The 22,240-nt window shown below is 41.6% G+C and overlaps 1 protein-coding gene across 6 annotated transcripts in view; it reads right to left on the bottom strand.

Annotated features, from left to right (window-relative positions):
- LOC101916365 (probable cation-transporting ATPase 13A4) overlaps positions 1 to 22,240 on the bottom strand; it is a 51,318-nt gene that overhangs the window by 20,522 nt on the left and 8,556 nt on the right. For 5 of the 6 annotated variants that reach the window (XM_027787224.2, XM_027787221.2, XM_027787220.2 and 2 more), the window contains 16 exons: positions 19,230 to 19,403; positions 16,589 to 16,726; positions 14,301 to 14,371; positions 14,129 to 14,209; positions 13,192 to 13,261; positions 12,237 to 12,371; positions 11,743 to 11,815; positions 10,965 to 11,096; positions 9,389 to 9,559; positions 8,812 to 8,969; positions 5,317 to 5,505; positions 4,939 to 5,000; positions 4,118 to 4,268; positions 2,636 to 2,722; positions 1,788 to 1,941; positions 1,080 to 1,191 (listed from right to left, as the gene is read on the bottom strand). In XM_027787224.2, coding sequence (XP_027643025.1) covers positions 1,080 to 1,191; positions 1,788 to 1,941; positions 2,636 to 2,722; positions 4,118 to 4,268; positions 4,939 to 5,000; positions 5,317 to 5,505; positions 8,812 to 8,969; positions 9,389 to 9,559; positions 10,965 to 11,096; positions 11,743 to 11,815; positions 12,237 to 12,371; positions 13,192 to 13,261; positions 14,129 to 14,209; positions 14,301 to 14,371; positions 16,589 to 16,726; positions 19,230 to 19,403 — 1,958 coding nt within the window. The remainder of the gene's footprint in view (positions 1 to 1,079; positions 1,192 to 1,787; positions 1,942 to 2,635; positions 2,723 to 4,117; positions 4,269 to 4,938; positions 5,001 to 5,316; positions 5,506 to 8,811; positions 8,970 to 9,388; positions 9,560 to 10,964; positions 11,097 to 11,742; positions 11,816 to 12,236; positions 12,372 to 13,191; positions 13,262 to 14,128; positions 14,210 to 14,300; positions 14,372 to 16,588; positions 16,727 to 19,229; positions 19,404 to 22,240) is intronic. The other variant, XM_055816750.1, reaches the window with a different exon arrangement.

Genomic DNA, 22,240 nt, shown 5'->3' with positions numbered 1-22,240 from the left:
AAGAGCCTGAAAAAAAGAAAAGCTTTCAAACACTTATTTTAGCCACTATAGTAAAGAGGAGGTGATGCCAAACACTTGCATGGTAGAGTAGCTGAGTCAGGTGGTGCCTGGATAGTTACTGCTTTCCCAGCAGCTCTTGTGTTTGACCTCTAGTTTTCTTGTTTTCCCCTGCCAGTATATACATCATGCATGCTGTAACTGCACACACAGCTGCAAAATCTGGGCCACAGCACACACACTTGATCATTGAGTCGGATAGGTTTGTTATGATACCTGTCACAAGAATTAAACAAACCACTTGCACTTTGCTTCAGCATCATTGGCCCTTTCAGCAAAGCAAAAAGCCCTGTGAAAAGACAAGTGAGCCCCATCTGGATTAGGACCTGCAGCTAGGAAACAGAGAGGACAGCAGATGCCAAGTAACCCCAAATGTTTCAGAAGTTATGTTTCTGCAATATCACAGGCAAAAGCTAGAGGGATTTGGATAAAAGCATATGGATTCCTGTGTAGGTGTTCTTGTGTGAGGCTTGAGGAAATCTAATACCATGAGCACAGCAGAAGAGTTTGCTGGTTTCCCTAGAAACTAGAGAGCTAAAGCTAGAAAGGTAAAGGATTAGACCAAGACAGCAGCAGAAGATAAGTCTGCTGACTTTGACTGGACTAGAGAACAGGTGGGGTAATGGAATGTTACCTGCTGCCTTTGCTTAATCAAGGAACCAGGATAACAACCAAAAAAAAAAAGAGACTTCAGCTGAAATCATGCATAAATCTGCAAGGAGATTGGTAGAATGATGGACTGAGGGAAGGCAGAGTGCACTAGAATTACTCTTCCTATGTTGATCCAAAGTTAAGAAATATGTAATGATTTTGGGCATGTGCTATAAGCATGGCTGAAGTGCCCTCTACCTATTCTCAGCCAGACCTATGTCCAGATTTAAATCAGATTCCCTCTGGCCTGAATCTAACAAAACTCTGTACTACAGCCCTGTTTTTGGCAGGGGTGTTGTGGTAATGGTACTATGTGAGGCACTACTAGCCCATGGCTGAACGTGGCTGGCAAGAAGCAGTCTATGGCTTACCTTGTTAGATCAGTAGATTGCTTCCCTGCCTGTAGAGATTTACATGCCAGTCCGATGACCCTAAAGCCCTGCGCTGTGTAGAGCAGAAGCTTGCTTTCAAAGTTTGATGGGACTGTGCAAAAGAGGAAAAAAAGAGTTCATCAGGGCATTTGACTGCTTTCTAAAAGGAAGCCTTGGAGCAGGAAAGGTTCTTGTCCCAGTGGGAAGGTACACCTAGAGTCTACCAATAGGCCAAGGACATCAAAAAAGGCTGCTGAATGGAACTTTGCTCAATAAGAAAATCATTGCTTCCCCTCTACCACTTTTCACTTGGGGTCCTAAACTATTCTGCAAAAACTTACCTGTTCCAGTTCGTCATGAAGGAGCTGTGCTCTTCTAGCTGCCCTCCCAAGGCTTGGAGAAAAAAGATAACTTTTTCTGGTGTATACTGGACCAGTAGACAACTTTTCCAAATATCTATTCTGGCAGAGACTACACACCATGTACAAGAGTTGGTACTTGCTTTTATCTCTTAGCAGTCCTCCTTTGCTGAGAAGGGCTGTACGACAGGTTAGCCTTAGACTTGGAGCACAACAGAGAGACTCTAACTTTTCAGGCTGAAGTATAAAGTCAGACCCAGAAATCTCATCTGGACCTTCCACTTCATTGCACCATCAAAAGTCACTTATACATATGTGTTTCTAGGAAACATTTATAAATGTTAGTTACCTGTTTCTGCTCTGCATAACATGGCTACCATTTCTGGAGCCCCTTTTGTGAAGACCTGTTTTTCCCCACCAATTTCCTGAGCAATGACAGACATTCTTTGCAAGGCTGAAGAAAATGGAAACTGACGTAAAATGGTAACTCCTTCCACTGGGGCCTAGGAGGAAAGCAAGTGGATTAGATACTGCAGCAAGAATTTTAAACTCAGGCCAAAGGATTTTAAGTCTGTCCTTTGGCCTATGGTAAGAACCTAACCATGTATAATGGGCTGATTTGTCACAATAGCACAGAAAGAACTGGTCTACAATGAGGAGATACAATTTGTACAGAAATGTTTAGCTCAAGCAGCAGGAAAAGTTCACTGATAGTTTTAGCAGACTATTAGACAATTTACTTAAAGGAACTCACTAGTCCTGTTCTTTAACAAGATTCTGCTAGGTCTTACACTGGCCTTGCAAACGGAAAATGGATGTCTGTAATCACGGCCCTTGGTGTATATCACCAGTAATGGTCAGACATCAGCTACCAGACTCCACTGCCGTCCCAAGTGCTTTTAGAGATCTTCACCACTCAGCTGAGTTTGGATTGAGTCTTGAGCCACCAGGACAGACAATTTCCTGGGCTGGACAATCATCATCCAGCATCCCCCTGCTCCTGGTGTGAGCAGCAAGCGCCCCTAGACATCTCTTTAATCAAAGAGAGCAAGGCAGTCTCTCTGCAGGCAGTACAAGAAAGACTAAGTGAGGAAGAGCTGTCTTGGACTAGGACAACCAAGCATTTCTCTACTGAAAGATAAATCTTGCACTGACAGTTTAACTTGACCAGGAAGGTGAATCTTGCAAATAGCTTACGCAGCTGGCTTTAGGCCCAGGTCTAACAACTGTGGCACGTGTGGATCCTTGACCTTCATTCTGGCGTCCACTGGAATCATCTATCACCTGTGTATTGAAAGACAAAAATCTTTCAGATCACAGCACCAGCAGAGCTGAAAGGAACCTTGGGAATCATTTAGAGCTTTTCCTTCCATCAAAACAAGGTGTCTTATTCATTCCTGAGATGGGTCTGTCATTTCAGTCATTTCATACTAAAAAGGTCCAGTAATGGAAATCCCACTGTCTTGCCTGGCAACCAAAATCAGAGCTTCACCAGCTTCACTAAGATACTATTGTACTCGTGTACAGCAAATAGATTATGTCCTCTCACTGACACGAAATTTTATCCATTTATCCATTTTATCCATTACAACACACTTAAATATGCAAAAATCTTTAAATATAATGTAGACCCAATGGGGAAATAATAAATAAGAGTTTGTACTAATGTGGAAAGCACCATCCTCTGCTCTTGAAGTATTCCTCAAATCAGTTGGATTTTTTAATAATTACAACATGACTGTGAGGAAGAAAAATAATTTATGGTGTCACAGGGCACATAATTATTCCTGTTTCATAGTAATTATTTAACAAGATTATTCCTGTTTAATTTATAACTTTGATAGGTGTCTGCCTAAGGCTGAGATGGCAATGTGATACCCCTAGGGAAAAATACCCTCTAACTCCTGTCATTACTGGATAGTTTATTCCCTGAAATTTTGCTGTTTTACATATTTTGCAGATACAAAACAGGTGTTAAGTACAGATGTTGTTACCCATGCAACTAGCTAATCCTGCCTTGAATCTCTTATTTTGCATCAGTAATGTCTTGTGGCTATATTTTACACCAGGTAATTATGGGCTGTCTTCCTCTTACCCATCTCAGATTTGTAGCATTTTAGTTTTCATAAATGTTCATGTCCACCATCCAACTCATCAGACAGTAAACGGCACACTGACGGCTGTTGGTAGGTAACAGGACAGAGACTGAAAGCCGAGTGCTTTCATAGGGGCATGCGATTTCAAGCCTGAAGACGGTAGAAATATCTCCACATTGACAGAGCTCTAACGAATTTCAGTCTTGTATCTAGTTCAAAGCTGGCACAAGTCTTTTTCATGCTCTGTAAAAGCAGTCTTAATCTGCATGTAAGTAACATCTGGGACTTCCTGTTATCTGGCATCAGCCACAGTCAGAATTGAGACCCCAGCAGGGTTTGAATGATATCCACCACTTCCAGTCAAATGAGCTAAGTACTCAAAGTACCCATAGGTCAAAGCTCTAGGCAGAAACAAGGAACATTTCTCCAAAATCCTGAGCATATGGTATCTCTGCTGAGTTTTAGCTGGTTTACTTCTGTGCAGGAAGTGGCTATTTGCACAGGAAGACTTGGGACATTTCTCCTTTTTGACAAAACTAAAACTCCCCACCACTGTTTGCATAACAACAAAGCACAGCTTTACCCAGTTAGTGGCCTCAAACATTTTCACATCCAGTGGGTCTCCTTGGATCTTGCCCTCCCAAACAATTAGTGAATGACAAACTGCCATTGCTCTGAACACCGGGCCCCAAGGCAGGCTGTGGTCTGCAGGGAAGCTGTGAATGTCCTGGAAGCTAACATGAAAAAGATCATAAAAATTTACATCAGAGAACACCGAACAACATATGACTAACAGAAAAAAAAGTCCTAAGTCAGGGGGCTGTTAAAGTCCTATTCTGTGGTCAGATGATAAGCATGTTTCTGGGGACGTGTCCTCCCCCATAAGCTATTTCTCATGCACCTGTTAAAGGCTGGGACACACATGCTCAGAAAAGGTGTATTCTGCGTAGTTGAGTCCATTGGGGTGGACAGAGGAACAGATTATTATAAAATACCTTCCTTGATGAAGGACTTGACCTGTGAGACTGATATAAGTCTGAGCATCTTTGTGCATGCACATTTCTGGAAATGTAAATGGGGAAAAAACACGGGCACTGAAGGAACTGAGTGGCAATCTCGTGGGTAACAATGGCATCCTGCCACAAAGGGTTGGGGCACCGCTGCAGCTTTGAGATCTAACTTAGCATGTCTACCGCAGACTACCCTGCCTGGGCATGCCGTGCCAAATGCTGACAACAGTGGCTGCACCTTTCCATGTGGAGCAGAACCCCTGGGATGAGGCAAACAAATAATTTTCCAGAGGCTACAGCACAGGAAACTTCAAACTGCTCTTTGGCATTAACTGTCTCTCAGTCTTACTATCCCGCCAAATTTAAATGCCATTGATGTGTCAAGGAGCCTTACCAGTTTCTTTCAGAGGGCAGCAAGCCCCAAAGATCCAGGCCATCTTCTGTTAAGGTGCCAGTCTAAGTTAAAATGTACATTTAAATTAACTTCCCACATGAGAGCTCCAAGAGGAATGAAAAGAGACTTATTTTAAGAAGTTACTGTCCAGAAAATGCCAGCACAGTGCAGAGCAAAAGTGCTGCCAGCCGGTTCCTAGATTCCAAGAAAAACAACAATTTGCAACAGTGTCTGTTCATACAACACACACTTAGAGTATCCAAGATGGATCAGTGTGTTTCTAAAATACAATGGAAAAGCTTGATCAAAACCCATACTCTCCCACACCTAGCATGGCTCCCATTACTACTAAGAGAGTAACCACCACATAGCAGTTACTTTGTCAAAGCAGATGAGGTTCAGCTGTCCACACATGTTGATCCTCTGTGGGCTGATGCAGAAGATGCCCTTTTTCTTCAGCCTCTGCTGGGTATAAATGATCCCTGTTGTCAAGGCAGCTGGCAGAGCTGGTGGGACAGCAATAGTGATAACATCCAAGGCCTTCTTTACCACTTCTCCTGCCTCCTCCTGGCATAAAACCAAAAGCAGTTATCAGCAAGAGGGTAGCAAGGAGTGCTGCTTGGATTGTCTGTATGTAGCCCTCTTCATCCCTCCTCCTTTGCACTGCGGGTGCTTCAGGCTGTGCTGTTTTCTGCCCATGGTCCACCACATATTAAATCTCCCTAAGAAATTAATTGCTTTGATTTAACCAAAGGCTTTAAGGCTACACCGCTGCTAAAGAGCAGCCACTAGGCCTTCCTTCATTCTCCATGCCAACAAACCTGCCAGATAGAGTTCACAGTCTCATCCAAAGCGTATGAGTTCAAACATGCCAGCTAGGTTATTGCACCCTCAGTCAAGCCCAGCTTCCCATGATACAGCACACAAGAATCTGCCATTCATATGGGCATTCATCCAACTGCCTACAGGCATAGCTCTGGACTCCACATTAGGGTGGCAGGTGAGACATATGGGATGGGGCTGAAAAAGAGGGCAGAATGCATGAACTAATGATTTCTTCTGACCTTATGTTCTAGGACTTATGAAAGGAAATTGCTTTTACCTGCAGGAAGAGACATGGAAGTAAAAGTTACATTTCTAAAAGCAATCTCTAATTTGGGAGCTTAGAGGTCGGTGTAAAACTGACTGCCAGTATGCTGCATGTCAGCACTGTTATTCTTGGCAGTTGCTATCACCGCTAAAGGATTGAATGCATTTCAAATTGGGGTCCCAGAACTGAGACACTGCAAACTAAAGCCAATTTGCAGTTCAGATGGATCTGCAAACCATCATAAAAGTTCTATTATTACTGCCTCTGAGCTTGGGACTTTGACCATAAATCATGTTGCATTTGATGGATTGAATTTCCATCAGGTTCTCATTCTCCCTTCATTGATACAGTTTCAGACCACAGAAGGCACAGTTTGATAATATTTTGTATCTATTTTATGTTAGAATGAAACACTTACCACCTTTAGATAAACACACTCCCAGAAGAAAAAGCATGTGGTACATGATGTGACTGAATCTTACACCAGTCTGACAAGGCAGTTTCAGCTGCTGTGATAACATCACATCACATTCAGATGCTGTGATTAATGTATGTAATGCTATATATTACAAGGGAGAAGTTAAACAAAAACAAAACCAAAAAAAAACCCAACAAAAAAAAAGGAAAAACTGCAAAGCAAACACCAGGGTATGTTCTTAAACACACTTTTTTTGATATCCTGAGGGGAATTAATCTTCTGAGAGCCAACTGATTATAGATTATTTCAAAGGAGAAAATGATCAAAAGCTGAAATGCAGAATCAATCTTACAACTCAAGACTTGGACTTTACATTGGCAGATAATTATCAAGGCATGAAATGACTTCTTGAAAGTTTTGGAAGAAGTTCTAAAGCAATTAGGCTTTAAAAAATGCAGAACTACTGTCTACAGTGTACAACTTCTCTTATATTGATCTTGATGCATAAGAATGAGTGAACTGTTTTTTAAAAGGGTTTCAGGGAAATCCTCCACAGATTTACAGACCAATATGGCAGGGCCTTATGTGCACTAATAGGCCTTAATTACACTCACCAGCCTTATCTCCACCCTCACCCTCTGCTCATGGGTTCAGGTGCTCCATTTAAGCTCAGGCCTGGGCCTTCAATCCCTGTCTGAGCCATGCTGTAGGTGTACCTGCCTCTAGCGCTGCCTCCTGCATTGATATGTTTAGATGTACCTTCTCCTTATCTGCTTCTGACTGATCTGCCTGGATTATTTATCGCTTTGCCTTGCCTGGTACTATTGATGGGCTGTTACCAGCACCCAGCCCTCCCCACCATGTTCAGATACTGTGTGGCTATGCCCTGGTCAGTGACAGTACCGCTTGTGCTCTGGTCACCCTCGGCTCCTGGCTTGCCTGTCTGAAGGAACTGTTGGCCCTTGCTGCTTCCTGATACAGAAACTTGCTTAAGATTTTAATACATAATTAATTGATCCTTGATGTATATGGCACATTAAGGAAGAGCTAACACAGTCTTCACAGAGGGAATTAATACCCCATAAATTTCCTGGAGAACTCTGGGGGGGGGGGGGGGGGGGGGGGAATCAGTGGAGATGTGGGTGACTCAACTGATTCAAGATAGTTAGCTTTGAAAAAGTTACTTCCCAAAAGCTTTCAAGGATATTAAGCTGAGTGATAATTAAGGGCAGGTTATCTCCCTTCCACCCATGCCCTTTCCCTGCCCCCTCCAAATGACTATATGAAGAAAAAAAAAAAAAAAAAAAGGACAGAAGAAAATGGGGAGTTCTTTGTAACATCAGTATATTTCAGGGATCTCTGTTTACACCTGTACTGTTCAGGGCTCTAACACAGAAGAAAGGTGGCAGAACAGGTGGCCCAATGATCTCTAAATCATAAATAGTAGAGGAAATGCCAAACAGAAAGCAGCTATTTGCTGCTCCTCTAAAACAAAAATCTACAGTGATTCAGACAGCAGCTTTAAGAATATTTTTGTGCAGTATATAATGAAACTGTGGGAATCATTGCCACAGATGCTGTCAAGTCCAAGGCATAAACTAATTCGGAAATACGTTGAACCACACCCTGGGAGATTTTCAGTGGCTATTACAGCTAGATGATGTAGATACAAAAGACAGCTTACTGAATTGTTAAACCTTTCTCTTCAAGAAATTAGAAGACTATACCAGGGAAGAATTGTTCTATTTGCTCTACTTCCTAACCAGCTTCTGGAAGTATTTGATACCAGTTACTCTCAGTGACAGTGGACAGGATGGGTCTTTGATCTAAACTGAAGTTTTTGGAAAGCTGCATTTTCACAATGACACATCAGTCTGTGTCCTGTTTAACCCATGACACACTTGTGATTTTTCTAGGAATGTACAGAAAGTGCCATAAAAACTCTGTAAAAGCTACTTGCAGAGTGCTAAGCTCTTGGATCTCTCATTTTCAGAGCTCTAGAAAGCATTATGCTAACTACATGCATTGGTAATTACATGTATTAGCAAGCACAGGGCAGGCAACACACAGAGGCAGTTGGCATACAGAAGGCTGCTGATGAGACATGCAATGCTTGCATAGGATTTGCTAAAACCTCAGAAGAAATCACTATTGGGAAACAGTGGGTTTTGGCACCTTGGAACTGAATGTACGAGAGCTTGTATACTGTCACAAACTCAGTTATACTGTAAAATGGCCTCAAACAGTAAGGCAGAAAGAAGAGTTACAAGGACCATACTTTTATATGTAAATGTATATGAAATCACTCAAGGTTCAAGTCTCTGGAAATTTGGTGTGACCATTTCTCCTGCATTTAGCAACTCACCCCGTTAAGTGCAAATACACACACTGTGTAGATCATTCCAATTGCTGCAAATGCTATGAGGCACATCAGGAACCGGAGAGCATCTCTGTACAGCTTGAAGTTCATGGGTTTAGGGTAGAGAATGGACCTCACAAGATCTCCTTTGGCTGTATTAAAACCTGGAAAGACAAAATAAAATCATTCCAAGGGAAAAACATTTCCAAAAGTTCTCTACAAAGAATCGAGGGCTTTAAAATTACTCATAATTTCTGTAACTTAAGAAAGAAGGCCCAGATCTTTCATTTCAGTGTATGAGACCTACTCTGCAGGATATAGAAAAAAGTTATTTCTGTCTTAAGGAGGAGGATTTTTTCAATGTCTCAGAAGGAAAGGAAAATGCTTGTTTGCAACCACATGCTAGTGGTTTTTGTAAAAGTTATGCCAAGCAATTGGAAACAATTCATAATAGGTTAGCCCAACCCAGGATATCAATCCTCCATTTGACTGTTGTGAATTTGGAGTAACATCTTTAACTTAATGTGACTGTTCCAGTAAGAAAAAAGCATGAAAGGAAAAGCAAACTGAGGTGTTGACTGACCAGTCCGTAGCACCACAGCTTTCACTACTCCTCTGTCATCTGCCTTGGTCTGTATGACCTCTGTTCCACAGAAGAGGACATGTTTTTTGTAATCCTCTGCACAATGCATTCTCCAGGGCTTGATGTTATCAGCTTGGGGTAAGTGGGTCTTTGTTACTGGAGTACTTTCCCCTAAAGAAAATTAGCTCAGATAAGGAAAACTGCAGTACGCCTTAAAATCAGCTTGCTGACTTTTAAAGTACAGTGCCTAGACATCTAGATGGTAAGTTAAAGGTATTTACTAGAGAAACCAGTTTAGAGTATGTTACTTTTATATTGTGACATCTTCAGAGTGAATAACAGTTTGAAACCTAGCAAGCAAACAGACTGTGCCAGAGAAAAGCTCTCCTTTGCATCAGCACAACAGCTTAGAGCAGGGGTCCTCAGACTTTTTAAACAGGGGGCCGGCACGCAGATGAAGTGGCAGGCAGTCATCTGCGGCTGCTTGGTTCTCCCCCCCCCCCCCCCCCCCCCCCCAACCCCTGGCAGGGGGTGGCGCGGGGGGGTTGTGTAAATACGAGGGGCCGGATTGAGGACCCTGAGGGGCCGTATCCGGCCCACGGGCCGTAGTTTGAGGACCCCTGGCTTAGAGAACTGAAAGTAGTCTAAGGACTCCAAACCCTTTTGCAGATATACGAACTTGAAAAGAGACCTGAACTGGTGTTGCATGACTCCACTTGATGGCCACAAGTTTTTTACCTAGTTTGAGCCTCATATGCAGGTCACTACACTATTCCCTTAGGCAGATTAAACATGGCATTCCCTATTTCCCCTTCCTAGGAAAAAGGAAAGTCTTCAGCTCAGAGCTTGACACCTGACAAATATCCTATTTATGTCAGAGCAGATACTAAGGTGAAGCAGAAGAAATATTTTCCGACAGCTGAAGCTTTCTAAATGAAAGAACGTTCTGGAATTTATTATTTACCTGAAATTTCAGAACTGTGGGGTTTAGTTCAATTCAGACCAAGACCAATTTGAAGACATGAAACAGAATTATAAACATCCCCTGCACAAAAATCCTACTTTTCAGTGAACTCTCCCACGTGGTATGTCATCCACTGGTATCACATGAACAAGGGGATAAGTGTCTGGAGGGCTAGACAGACACTCCAGCAAGCTGGAGATGTTGCAGTGATCTGTGATGAGACATTCACAGTGATTGAGAGAAACCCCTACAGCCTGAGCAGACTGTGGGCCCTGTGTGGGAATAGCTTTGCTCCATACCTACTGCTTCTTCCCCTCTCCTGTTCACCCTACTGTTCACTCTTTCTGATCAGATGATCCCTTCCTAAATTCTGCACTCCAGAAAGGAAGAAAAGGATGGACTGCCCTTCTGAAAGTGCATCTTGTCTATTTAGATAAGCTGGGGCTAACTGCAATCCAGTCTTTATTGCAGTGAACATCCAAAAGAATCCCCTTCTAGGCTAACTATGGACTATCTCATAGTAAGGATGATCATGATAACACTGTGTCAGTGGCTGAAGCCATAGGGTTGTGATGATTTTTTGATGGTAAACTTGGAAGGGATGAGCTGTACCTGTCAGCATGCTTTCATTTACAACGCACTGCCCACTGATCAGGATGGCATCACAAGGCAAAAGGGTTTTGCCCTCTTTCAAAACCAGCATATCTCCAGGGACAAGATGATGTGATTCCAGCTCTTGGAAACCTGTAGGTGACATGTAATACAAACTTTGTGCTTCACATATTTCTCTGTGGTAAGAGGAAAAAATAGAAGGAACTACCTTCTGAACAGATTGTTACTTCTTTATAATGTCTAATAAACAAAGGACCACAATTAGGACCTAAGAATAAAAACTCCAATACTTAGAAAAGCCTAGGCATCAGTTAAAACTGCAGAATTCCTTTTTATCTCCCCAGGAGCCCAACCAATGGTTATTGTTCCAATGCGCAGACTTAACTGAAGAAGCTTGGACCTACATTTCTTAGTTTGACACCATCTTTTTGGATCGTGTTCTAAATACCATGGCAGTGAACAGACTTTGCATGGAGCAATTAGGTGGACTCACAGCCATTTACTGGCTACGTGGCTGGCTTTGTCAGCACCACTTTAAGAAAATGGACATGGTTTTCCTGATCATTTTTTGCTAAGGCTGCGCTCAGTTATGAATACGACTGATGTGACATAACATACTTCTAGGTCAAATTAACCCAATATGCAGAAGCTAGTTAACTGAGCTGACAGGCAGAACAGGAAACTGTTTTAGAAGGGATTTAATACTATACATTCTTGGATTTGATATAAATTGCTATAGAAATGAAACACATTGAAGAAAGAAGTGTACAGGAGTCACCTTCCTTATTTCTGCAGACAGTGACCATGATGTTGTTATGAGACTCAACCAGTCTGTGCAGTTTAACCGATTGCTATAAATTAAAGGAGAACACACAAAAGTGTTACATCTTACTTACATGACGTAATTCATCCACTAACAATTATTCCCTTTTGTTATTTGTGGTTATGAGAGCCCTTATAAACTGGGGTCTGGCCCTGACAGAACTGTACAATCATACAGAGAAAGAAATTCCCCACGCTAACTATGGAGAACGTGTAACAAAAGGTTACAGAGTGCAGCACTGGAATGGGGAAGGGAGGGTCTGGGTAAAGAACCACACAGAGATTATGATGACTAGGAGGTCAGGCCATTGCACCTGCTACTACACAATGTCACGAGACTAAACCTCTGAGTAACTCTCATAGAACTGTATGTGTGCATGTTGTAACATCCTAGCCTTTCCCAGATATTAGAAATAAACCCTCCTTGTGGAAAAAGGTAAGGTGTCTCACCCGTCTAAGATCATATACAGTCAAAAAAATTGAGAGGAGAGACATGATTATGATGGCAGTGGCATACTCCATGTAATCTTCAGCAAACCACAGACACACACTGAACAGCTGGAACACGTAAAATGGATTTAAGACCTGTTTGGAGAGAGAGCAATACTCAAGACCTGGCCACATTTAGATGGCTTGGTATACCCAGCCAGTCCATCCTGTTAGAAATGGGTTGGAATAAAAGCTATTAAGTGTTGTGTTTCTGATCCCCTTTCTAATTTCATTAGCACTGGCTTCAGTGTAGTCAGATTGGACCAACTCCATCTGACAGAACGGCCAAATAATCTGGACCAATGGGATGTTATTTGGAATGTGAATGGCTCAGCCCAAGCCTTGTTTTGTTTGCTTCTTAACAAAAAATGTAACAAAAGTGAGAGAAGAGCAGGTTGTGCTGTGAGGATGGAGCTCACATACCATAGGCACGTCACGAACACTCTGTTTAGGCCACATATAGCCAGTTCCTGTCTGAAAAAGACACTAGCGCTTTACATGGTGCTGTGGCCAGTGATGAGCTCATTGGATCTCTCCACAGCTGCAGGCATATGCCAGCTACCGCTGTTCACTTAATCTCTGCTGATTAAGAGGCAGCCTTTGCCCAGAAGGTTTGATTTCCAATGCAGCTTGTAAAGATGCACTGACCTTTGTAAGGCCAACAGAACATGCTCCCAGGATACAGATACATACAAATACCAAGAAGCCTTACAGGCATGGGGAAGGAGGATAAGGAACAATGGAGAATAAATGAATTTATGGTGATTTCATGGAACAGCTTTACATAGGATTTTAAAAAGGAGTGTGCTTGATGAGTACATACTGGGAACCTAATTCAGATATAGAATTCATTATATTCTATATGCACACTCTACCTCCTCAGGTAGCCTACAAAAAAGCAACAGAAATGCTTAACCTCTTTGACGAGTAGTTTCCAAACAGGGATCACTGGAACATCAATAGTGTTTGGCCCACATACAACTCTCCTGTATGGGATAAAGATACATCACTTACAGATAAAATAGAGACAATGTAGCGCATTCAAGAAGCGCAGCTTTCAATAGTCCTGAGAGCTTGTATCAATCCCAGTGTAAAGGCTGTATCTTTCTCCAAGAAAAAGATATAAAATTAAATGCCCCTACAGTGCTTACATCAGAAAAGATGACTGTACCAGTGAAATCTACTTAAAGGGACAAGAGATATAACACAGCCTTTTGGGCAAATGTCGCCATCATGCAAAAATTCCTTTGAAACACCATAAACAAAGGAATTCTGCACCTAAAACTAAATTATCTAAACCCAAATAATTTTGGATAAAGTTAAGGGTGATTTGAATGTAAGATTAAACAAGAGTTAAGGTCAGGAGCTGGTTTTGCAGCATTCAATCAACAGAAGATAATTTCTTTATTTAGCAGTTTCAGGAATACCTATTCTGTAAATTGTCTAATGATACAGTAGTTTGTAAGAATGAATTCAATTACCAGAACTAATTGTAGAAGTTCAATACAATTAACGGAGCCCTATTGAAGAAGTGCACACACACAACTTAGCTGCACTGCCTCTCGTAGACTTTCTCTTATTCCAAACAAGAACTGCTTAGAGTTAGCTACAGGACATAGTTATTTCCTGATTGAGAAAAATAACAGTGATGAATACTGAGCCATTTCTAAAACTTTGACAAGGACAATATCCTCTAGCCCTTTCCATTTGATTTTTCATGCATGGCCATTTCATCTAAAATTATGCATGTATTAATGGATATACAAGAAACTCAAAGGAAGGTGCACCAACAGCAGTGAATTTACATCTCCTTGAAATCTCTAAGTTGAGTACTTCTGTTTTACAATGCGTACCTGACATACTGTTCATTGCAGGTGAGACCAGAACCAAATTTGGCATGTATAGCTGAGCAAGTGTGGTGGTCTTCTAGGGCTCTAAAATATAAAGGGAGTGTTTTCCTTAGGACATTATTCACAAAGAAGCTTGACTTCCTCAGAGACTTTTGAACCACGGCATTGAACTCACCCAACTTTCTGGAAGTGTTTTGCACAGATATTCCAAACATAGCGGATTTTTTGTACTTGGATACTTTTCACCTGCAAAACAAAATATGCAACACGGCAAACAAAAATACTCCCAGGCTTGCTCACAGATCTCAGCTAGGCATCCTCACTGGGGTCAAGCACACACAGAGCAAATGATATGGGAGCAGGGAGGGAGAGAAGACAGGATTGCATATACTAACTCCCTAGTTATGTTATAGAGTGGGATCCCCACCTCAGTCCAGATTCCAGCAAGCTTTACAGATCTTTAGGTCAAGTAAGCACAAAGCAGCATTCTTCTCTCCCTGTTTTGTGAAGCGAAGAATACAGTCTTCACTCTCACAGAATGAAGGGAAGAGATCACTAATGTAGTGTCGGGTGCACAGGCAGTTGCCATAGCTCATCTGCAGTCGATAACTCCCTTGTCTTCTGTCTGGCTTTGAGGAAAGTAGAGAGCTCTGGGCAGTTTTTAGGCACAATGGCAAGTCCTTCAGCTGAACAGATAGCCAACAGACAAGAAAGGCCATCCCAGGATACTTCCTGAGTCACCGCTAATGCTAAGCCCTCGCAGAGCAGTTATCCATTAGGAACACACACTGCCATTTATAACTTGCAAAAGGAGTCTGTCCGGTCCTGCACAACAATAACAATGCCTATTAGAGATAATGGCACTTCATATCAGCTGGAGGAAGGCAAAGCTATACACCTATACACATAAGTAATAAAGAAATCAGCTCTAGGGGATTCTCCCTACCCAATGCAATAAGCATTATTATAGGCCAATGTAATCTATACTGAACTCATACGCTGACTCAAAATGAAGCTATAACCACAGTCATTAACCTAACAAGAGGTCTGCAGTTAGGATTTCATGCAATAGGAGGAGCTGCAATATTTACAGTGCTAAAAACTGTAGTGGGAAACGAGGGGCTCAACTCACTGCTGAAACAGATCCTTGGACAGCTCTTGGGCACTACTCTGTGTACTTAGGTAGCTTAAATGGCAAAAAGGTTTTATAATTGATTTATAAGTAGAGGCTTTTGAATTGCTAGTGAAGGATTAAACTGTTTGCTCTTTGGTGCTTTGAAATCTGTTATTTTCTATCTAGATGTTTTGATTGATATGAAAGTGGTGTTCAAAGGGCCTATTATTTGAGGCTGCATTGGGCTCTTTTATGTTACTAATTCAATCCTCTGAAGAATGTTACAAACCAGTCTTCACTTTCATACTGTGCCAGTTGATTAAACTAGCCGGCACTAAACTTTCTTATGTACATTAATATATGCCCACACAAAACAGCAGTAACAGCAACAGCTTTGCTCAGCTAAAGTTAGGTTTATAATGAAAATATCTTACTAAAATTTCTGTAGATATAAAAATAAATGCTAACAAGTTAGAAATCTATTTTGTGGAAGGGAAATAGCTCTTTTATGGGTTCCCCAGTGCAGTGATCTAGTATCTATAACCAAGAGCCAGATATTAGCAAACGCACCCTTGCATTCCTATTGTTCACACCAATTTAACGCGTAATGCTAATCAAGACATATGAGGATAATTATGGATAATTATATTTACTCAACTCATGAGGGGCCCTGTGATCTGCTTGGATCAGTTAATCGTCTGCCTTCTTCCCAGTGCCTCACTGGGATCTTAAAGCTATGGAACTGGCAGAGGCAAGGATACATCTCTGCAGGAACAGTCAATGTTGCAAGACCTGACTTCAGCAAAGTACAAATTGGTGAATACAAAGGCAAGAAAGCAAAATGTGTTTCAGACCCTCCTTGACGAAACATATCTGGAAATACTTGTGCAGCTCTGCCTAGGCACTTTTCTGTTCTATTCCCCTTCAGCTGCATTCACCCCTGTTTTCACGTTATTATGGAAGCTGTTATGTTCAGTTCCTCACAGTTTCCTGTCACACACAGATTCACCCCTAAATTCGTTGATTCCTTTTCAAGGAATAAGTTTTTTAGTTGGAACTCCAATTCTTCACTGCTAACCCCAGTGTCTTGAAGCTCTCCTACTCAAAATGTAGGTCTCCTCTCAGGAGTAGTGAGGATTCTTTTTTCATAACCCACTCAGAGTAAAAGAGGGGTTTTGCAGAGGTGAGTACAGTTCTCCAAAATCTCTAGCTTGTTTTTCCACAGCTTAATGTGTTCATCAAGCTGCAAGTTTCTTAGCTGGGTATGTTTCACAGCTCACTTTCACTCCATGAAGTGTGGCTGAGACTTGCTATCATCTCCCAGGTGCTGCAGGGAATACTTTACTTACTTGCAAACTTGGCTTCATTATGGCTTTGCTGAAGATTGAGTCTTCCTCAGCAGTGGCTGGATAATCTGATCTACTTCTGATAAGTGCAGACACAGAGATCCATGTCACAGTCTTACGAGAATAAACCCGAAATTCATCCTAAATGAATATAAAAGAGAAGTGTCACAATATCCCTCAAAATCAGACCAAACTCACCATCACCTTGAAGTAAATGATTACAGTAGGCCTTTCTAGAGCACTGCTCCAGCTTTTTTAAAGAACTAACCAACAGGGGCTGCCCAGCACCTGTGACTGATCTATAAATAACCAGAATGGGGGTGGAATCATGGTCCTTTCCAAATTGGAGTACTGCAAATAATTCACTGACTGCAGGTCTGGTGCTTGGCTGATAAGGATGGAATGTGAACTCCCAGGTCATGATCTAGGACAGGTAAACAGTACAGGACAATCTGAGATGCAGTGACCATGCTGAAAAGGGAAGATCTAAAGGAACATAGCACTGTACTGCAAAAAATGATGTTTAGTGCCAACACCTTTTCACAGTCGTTCCTGTATTAACACTTCATTGGATCAAGTGTGTTAGCACTAAGCCTCCCTTACGGTACCGTAGACAAGCTTTTGCCACAAACTGAGCATGATCTTGCTATTTTTTGTAAAGTAAGTTCAATGTTGGAACTGTCTGATAACTAGTGCTGGTAGCACAGTCTTAGAGATTAGAGCAACTACTGTAATAAGAACCCTCATGTTAAGTCCCACACACACGGAATCACATACATTAAAGCCAACCATGAGACTGACTTATGTCAGTTATATATATATTATATTCAGTGTGTGCGCAGATTGGCAGACAGAAAAAGCTGATTACCTCAGGCAGCCAGGTTCTGAAAGCATAGTTATTAAACTTCATTTGAAAATGACAACAGAAAAAAAAGTTCTGTACTAAATATGAGTCCTTTTGAATAATTTAGGCGTTCAAAAAAGAACTTTAATAATGTTTATATATCTTATTTATTTGTGCACTTTTCTTCTTAAACTGTTATTTTGAGTAGAGTAACATTTATTTTGTGTTATTTCTCTAGAATTTAAATTTCAGAATTAGTAGACATTGGGATGCAGATTGCAACAGTGAATGACACAGGTGCCTATTATTTGAACTGAAGTGAGTCAAAATTCAGTAACAAAAGTGAGTTAATAGGCTCTTATATTGCAATCGCAGAGATGATGATTACTTATGAATTAAGGTTTTATGTGAAGGAAAAGAATTCCAAGGATCAAGCTGATGGGATTACTTGTATCCTCATTAGCAGTAGTCATTACATTTGAGACTGACATATTCGAATATAGGGAAAAAACCCAAAACTGTCATTTTAATACAAACAACCACAATGGAAATCTGAAATTGTCAAATGCCCAGAGCATACTTTGAGGGAGCTTCCTGATAACAAGAATGTACAATATGATTCAATTCTTGCTTAATTACATAAAGGATGATTTAAAAACTCATTTATTTGAAAAGTGCTTGGCATGGCAAATCCATTTAAAATGACACACAAGAATAGTAAATTAAAAATGCAAACAGAACTGAAGATTAAAAAGGGAGACTAAACCTAATATGCTGCTTGTAAAAAAAAAAATCCCCCCAGCCTATTAGGATGCAGATTGTTTCAGTATAAAATATTCAACAGGCAGATCTGTGATTTTCAAAACCCAAGATTTTAACTGCATGCTGCTCTGGTCATTTAAGAAGGCAGCTCAAATACAGTGGTAGCAAGTGATCCATTTTGCAATTGCACATTTTGCAAATGCCACTGTTCAGGAATCTTTGAAGCAGAACAAATTACACTTCTGCAGGTAAACCAACCCTACCAGTTCCTGAAGTATTCAGGCTCAGCTGAGATTCAGTCAAGTCTCAGTTTGCTTCTTTTAGCGTTGCAGTAGCTTCCATGAAATCAAATCAGGGTTTGTGTATGTTGCAGTGCTTCAGTACAGTTCTGAACAGAAAACTGCATTAGGAAACTACTAGCAAAATGTAGCAGCTCTGAAAGCATTAACTGCAGGATTGTGGGCTTACTGGACATGGGGAAGGGCTGATGGAAAATGGAAACATACAGCCAAAAAAGAAGCTTAGACTGCTTGCCCTCTTCTTTATACTGTACCCTCATCATGCACTGTTGGATGCTGCTGGGGACAGAGCCAGACAAATCTTTGGTTTGGCCCACTGGCTAAACTTTGGTGGAGAGGGGCAGCTTTACCAGGAACATCCAAGGATCTGCTGGACACTGACAATCAAACAGATGCTTTAGAATCTGGAGCTGAGATCTGCCACATAGGATGCACAGGATGGTGGAGGATGAAGGACTGAGAGCAAATAACAGTCTTGAAACCACAGACACTACAGGTGTTTTCACCCCAATTTCTTTCAGCTTGTCTGATCAGCTGTTACCCTCCGTTCCAGTCATCGTCTTACACACAATCTGTAGAATACTTAAGAGTTCTCTAGATCAATGATGGTAAATATAAGATATTATTGCAGGAAATCAGCAATATAAGAGATTTCATCTAACTGGATTCCTTCCAATTAATTAGTCTTCCTACTAACTACATACTAGGGACTACTTTAAAGATTAAAGCAGGCACCTACTGTTGTTCTAAGCAGAACAATGTCTGCTTCTTCCAGGCTGCAGCGGATGCAGTTTGCCCACACATCCCACTCTGGCTTCCAGTAAAACAGCAGCAGCAGTGCCCCACAGGACAAGATGTACCCAGCAATGCACAAGGCCCTTCGGCTGCTTTGAGTTTTGTAGCCAAATATCTCCTGTACAGCAAAGACAAGTTAAAAATCATTATTATTTCTCTTAAAGAATCACCTGAAATACCACACTTTCCCACCATCCACTGGTCTCCCATAGGCACTTTTTGATATGGTACACTGAAAAAAACAAGTCATAGAACTTGTATTTGGCTTCTTTACATGTCCTAAACATGACTAGAAAAACATCTTGCATGTTCCACAGAACTTTTCATCCACTGTCACAAAACTAGATTGCTATAGTCTGACCAAACCTCTAAAATAGTTGTATGTAGTTCTGATACTCAGTATGAGACACTATTAGGTGTGCGCCATGAGTTAGAATGGTATCAAAATATAAAGGCCCTAACCTTTAGGCCCCAAGTCAGGAACACAGATTTGCCTGGTCAGTTTTTTTAAGGTCCCCGGGGGAGACAGCTGAAGAACTTGAGTATGTCTGCACTAGGGGATGGAGAGTGGTGCAGACCCACTCCAGCAGCTGAGACTGTGCCTGCTTCAGAACCAGAACCGCTACTGCTGTCCTGCCATGGTAGTGAGTCTGCATTAATGCACCTACACTTTAGAGACTCCGTTAGTGTCTGTACATAGTGCCAGATGACACTGCGTGACTGCACCACCTGGAGCTGTTGGCACAACTCAGAACAGACACAGCCTTTATAGGGCTGTTACCATCTTCCGTGATAGCTCCAGTGTGGAGATTTTGGACCCTGCCAATGTGCCATTGTCCTAATATCCCAAAATAATAATAACAACTGCTAGTAAGAACAACTAATGAACACTTGCAGAATGCTTTACATGTTCAGAGGGCCAAAGGAAGCTACTCATGCTAGCTGTATGAGTAGGTATTATTATTCCATTTTAAAGCTGGGGAAATTGTTATGGTGAGGCAAGGTGACTTGCCCAAAACTTCAAAGGGATGACTGTCAGCATTACCGTTTAAGAGCTGCCAGGTCTTGGTACCATGGCAAAATTCCCTCTCAGTAGGGCTAGCAGGGACTTGGTAAAGGTGAAATGAAATGTATACAGTGATTTTATAGAGGAGACCCAGCCCTGATCTAAGATGGGAGATTGCATGACTGCAATTACATAGCGTGACCAGAAGAATTTGCTAACATAGGGGTTAAGATTCCTCAATCTCCTTCTTCCTAGTATATCTGCAGCAATTGTGCAATCTGCTTCTGAAGATCAGATATCTGTAGCCACAGATATTGCAAGACTCATTCATAAGGTGAGAAGAAAAGGCGATGTAATTGGAAGGATGAGTAATGCATAATTCCTGGTTCTGTGCTGGTGTCTTTGCTTGTTATGCGAAACGCAGGCCCTACCCAGTGGTTCCACGTGCTGCCTCGGCCTACCTGCTTTATGTCATTCTCCAAAAGACAGACTCTATCTTCCTAGGTAATCTCCATGGTGTTTCTAAAGAGAAGAAATTGGCAACTGTGGGGAAAAATTATGGTAAACTGGACTGAGAAGTAAGTGGCCTGCATTGCACAGGACCTGGTTATACCACCTTGAGATGCACACGCTCAGCATTTCAAAGGTTTCAAAGGTTTCAAAGGTTTCTATAATCTCTGAGCAGCCCAGGAGAATAAGGCAACTCTGCAGCAGATAGAAGGAAGTTCATGGAGGACAGCAGATAGGCAAGATTGCTAGAAGGTTGTTGGTGTGGCAGTCATGCTATTAATATTCACATGCTCCTATAAATAGGTAAAGCGCTCTCCATTCACTTCTGTCTAGTTGTATCCTTAACAAAAATGTTCCAAAATTAGTGTCAGCACCAGCTTACAAAATAGTACATAGCAATGGCTTACTAGCAAGATCCAGATGCTTGGATCCAGACTTTACAGCTTGTCAGCAAGGCAATGGAACTCCCAAGGAGACAGAGATGCCTAAGGGAAGAACTGTTAAAAGAACATGCCTTCAGACTTCCTCCAGTAAATGGCTGGACCTGGAATAACTGGAATAGTATTTTCAAATTGGGATGGGCATGAATATCAGGGTGGGGAAGAATGAGATTGCTGCCATGTGCATCTTGCTTCTGCCAGTGAATCATTCCTTTAATTTCCAGCTTTTGTGCCTTACACCCAAAGTCTGAGAAGTCAGTAAGGCTGTAGTTAATGCAATTAAGAAAGGAGAAGGTGGGCACTCAGCACATGATTGACAGTCATTTGTTATCATCTGTTGGCAGTGTTCTCCACTGAAATGATGAATAATTCCCCAAGCCTGATATGACAACATAACCATAGAGCTAGGGCAGACCCTGTTCTTCTCTGCCTAGGAAACGATGCACCTATATATCAAAATATGTATGAGTCCCCCTATGCCTGCATATATTTCCAGGCCTTTTTTTTCAGAATAGTTTCCTTTCAAAAAATGGTTTGATTCCTTAGATCTCAAGACACTTCCCAAAACCAAGCATGCATCAATATTCCACATGTTGAAAACCACTAGAGAGGAAGACAAGCAAAACAGCTCAGCTGGGGGAAAAATGGCCATGTTCTAAAGACATCCACTATGCTTCTGCTGGACCTTGCTTCTTCTCACAAGGGACTTTCCTGAGATAGATAGATAGATAGATAGATAGATAGAGAGAGAGAGAGAGAGATAGAGAGATAGAGAGATAGAGATAGAGAGAGAGAGAGAGAGAGATACCCTTGAGCTGTTCTGACCCAGTGCACATTCTACCCTATGAACACAGGTGTTGGTTCAGGATCATTGGTTTGTGTCTTGATGAATCTGACATTTCTGAATATAGGTGTTCAGGAGCTCTACAAGGAGTAAACTGCTTGGAACAAGGAGTAAAACTACAAGGAACAAACATCAGATGTTAACTGCTGTTTTGT

The sequence above is a fragment of the Falco peregrinus genome, chromosome 12, assembly GCF_023634155.1.
Source record: "Falco peregrinus isolate bFalPer1 chromosome 12, bFalPer1.pri, whole genome shotgun sequence".
Classification (NCBI taxonomy): Eukaryota; Metazoa; Chordata; class Aves; order Falconiformes; family Falconidae; genus Falco; species Falco peregrinus.
The sequence above is the reverse complement of the archived record's forward strand: the minus strand, read 5'-3'. Positions and strand labels throughout refer to the sequence as shown.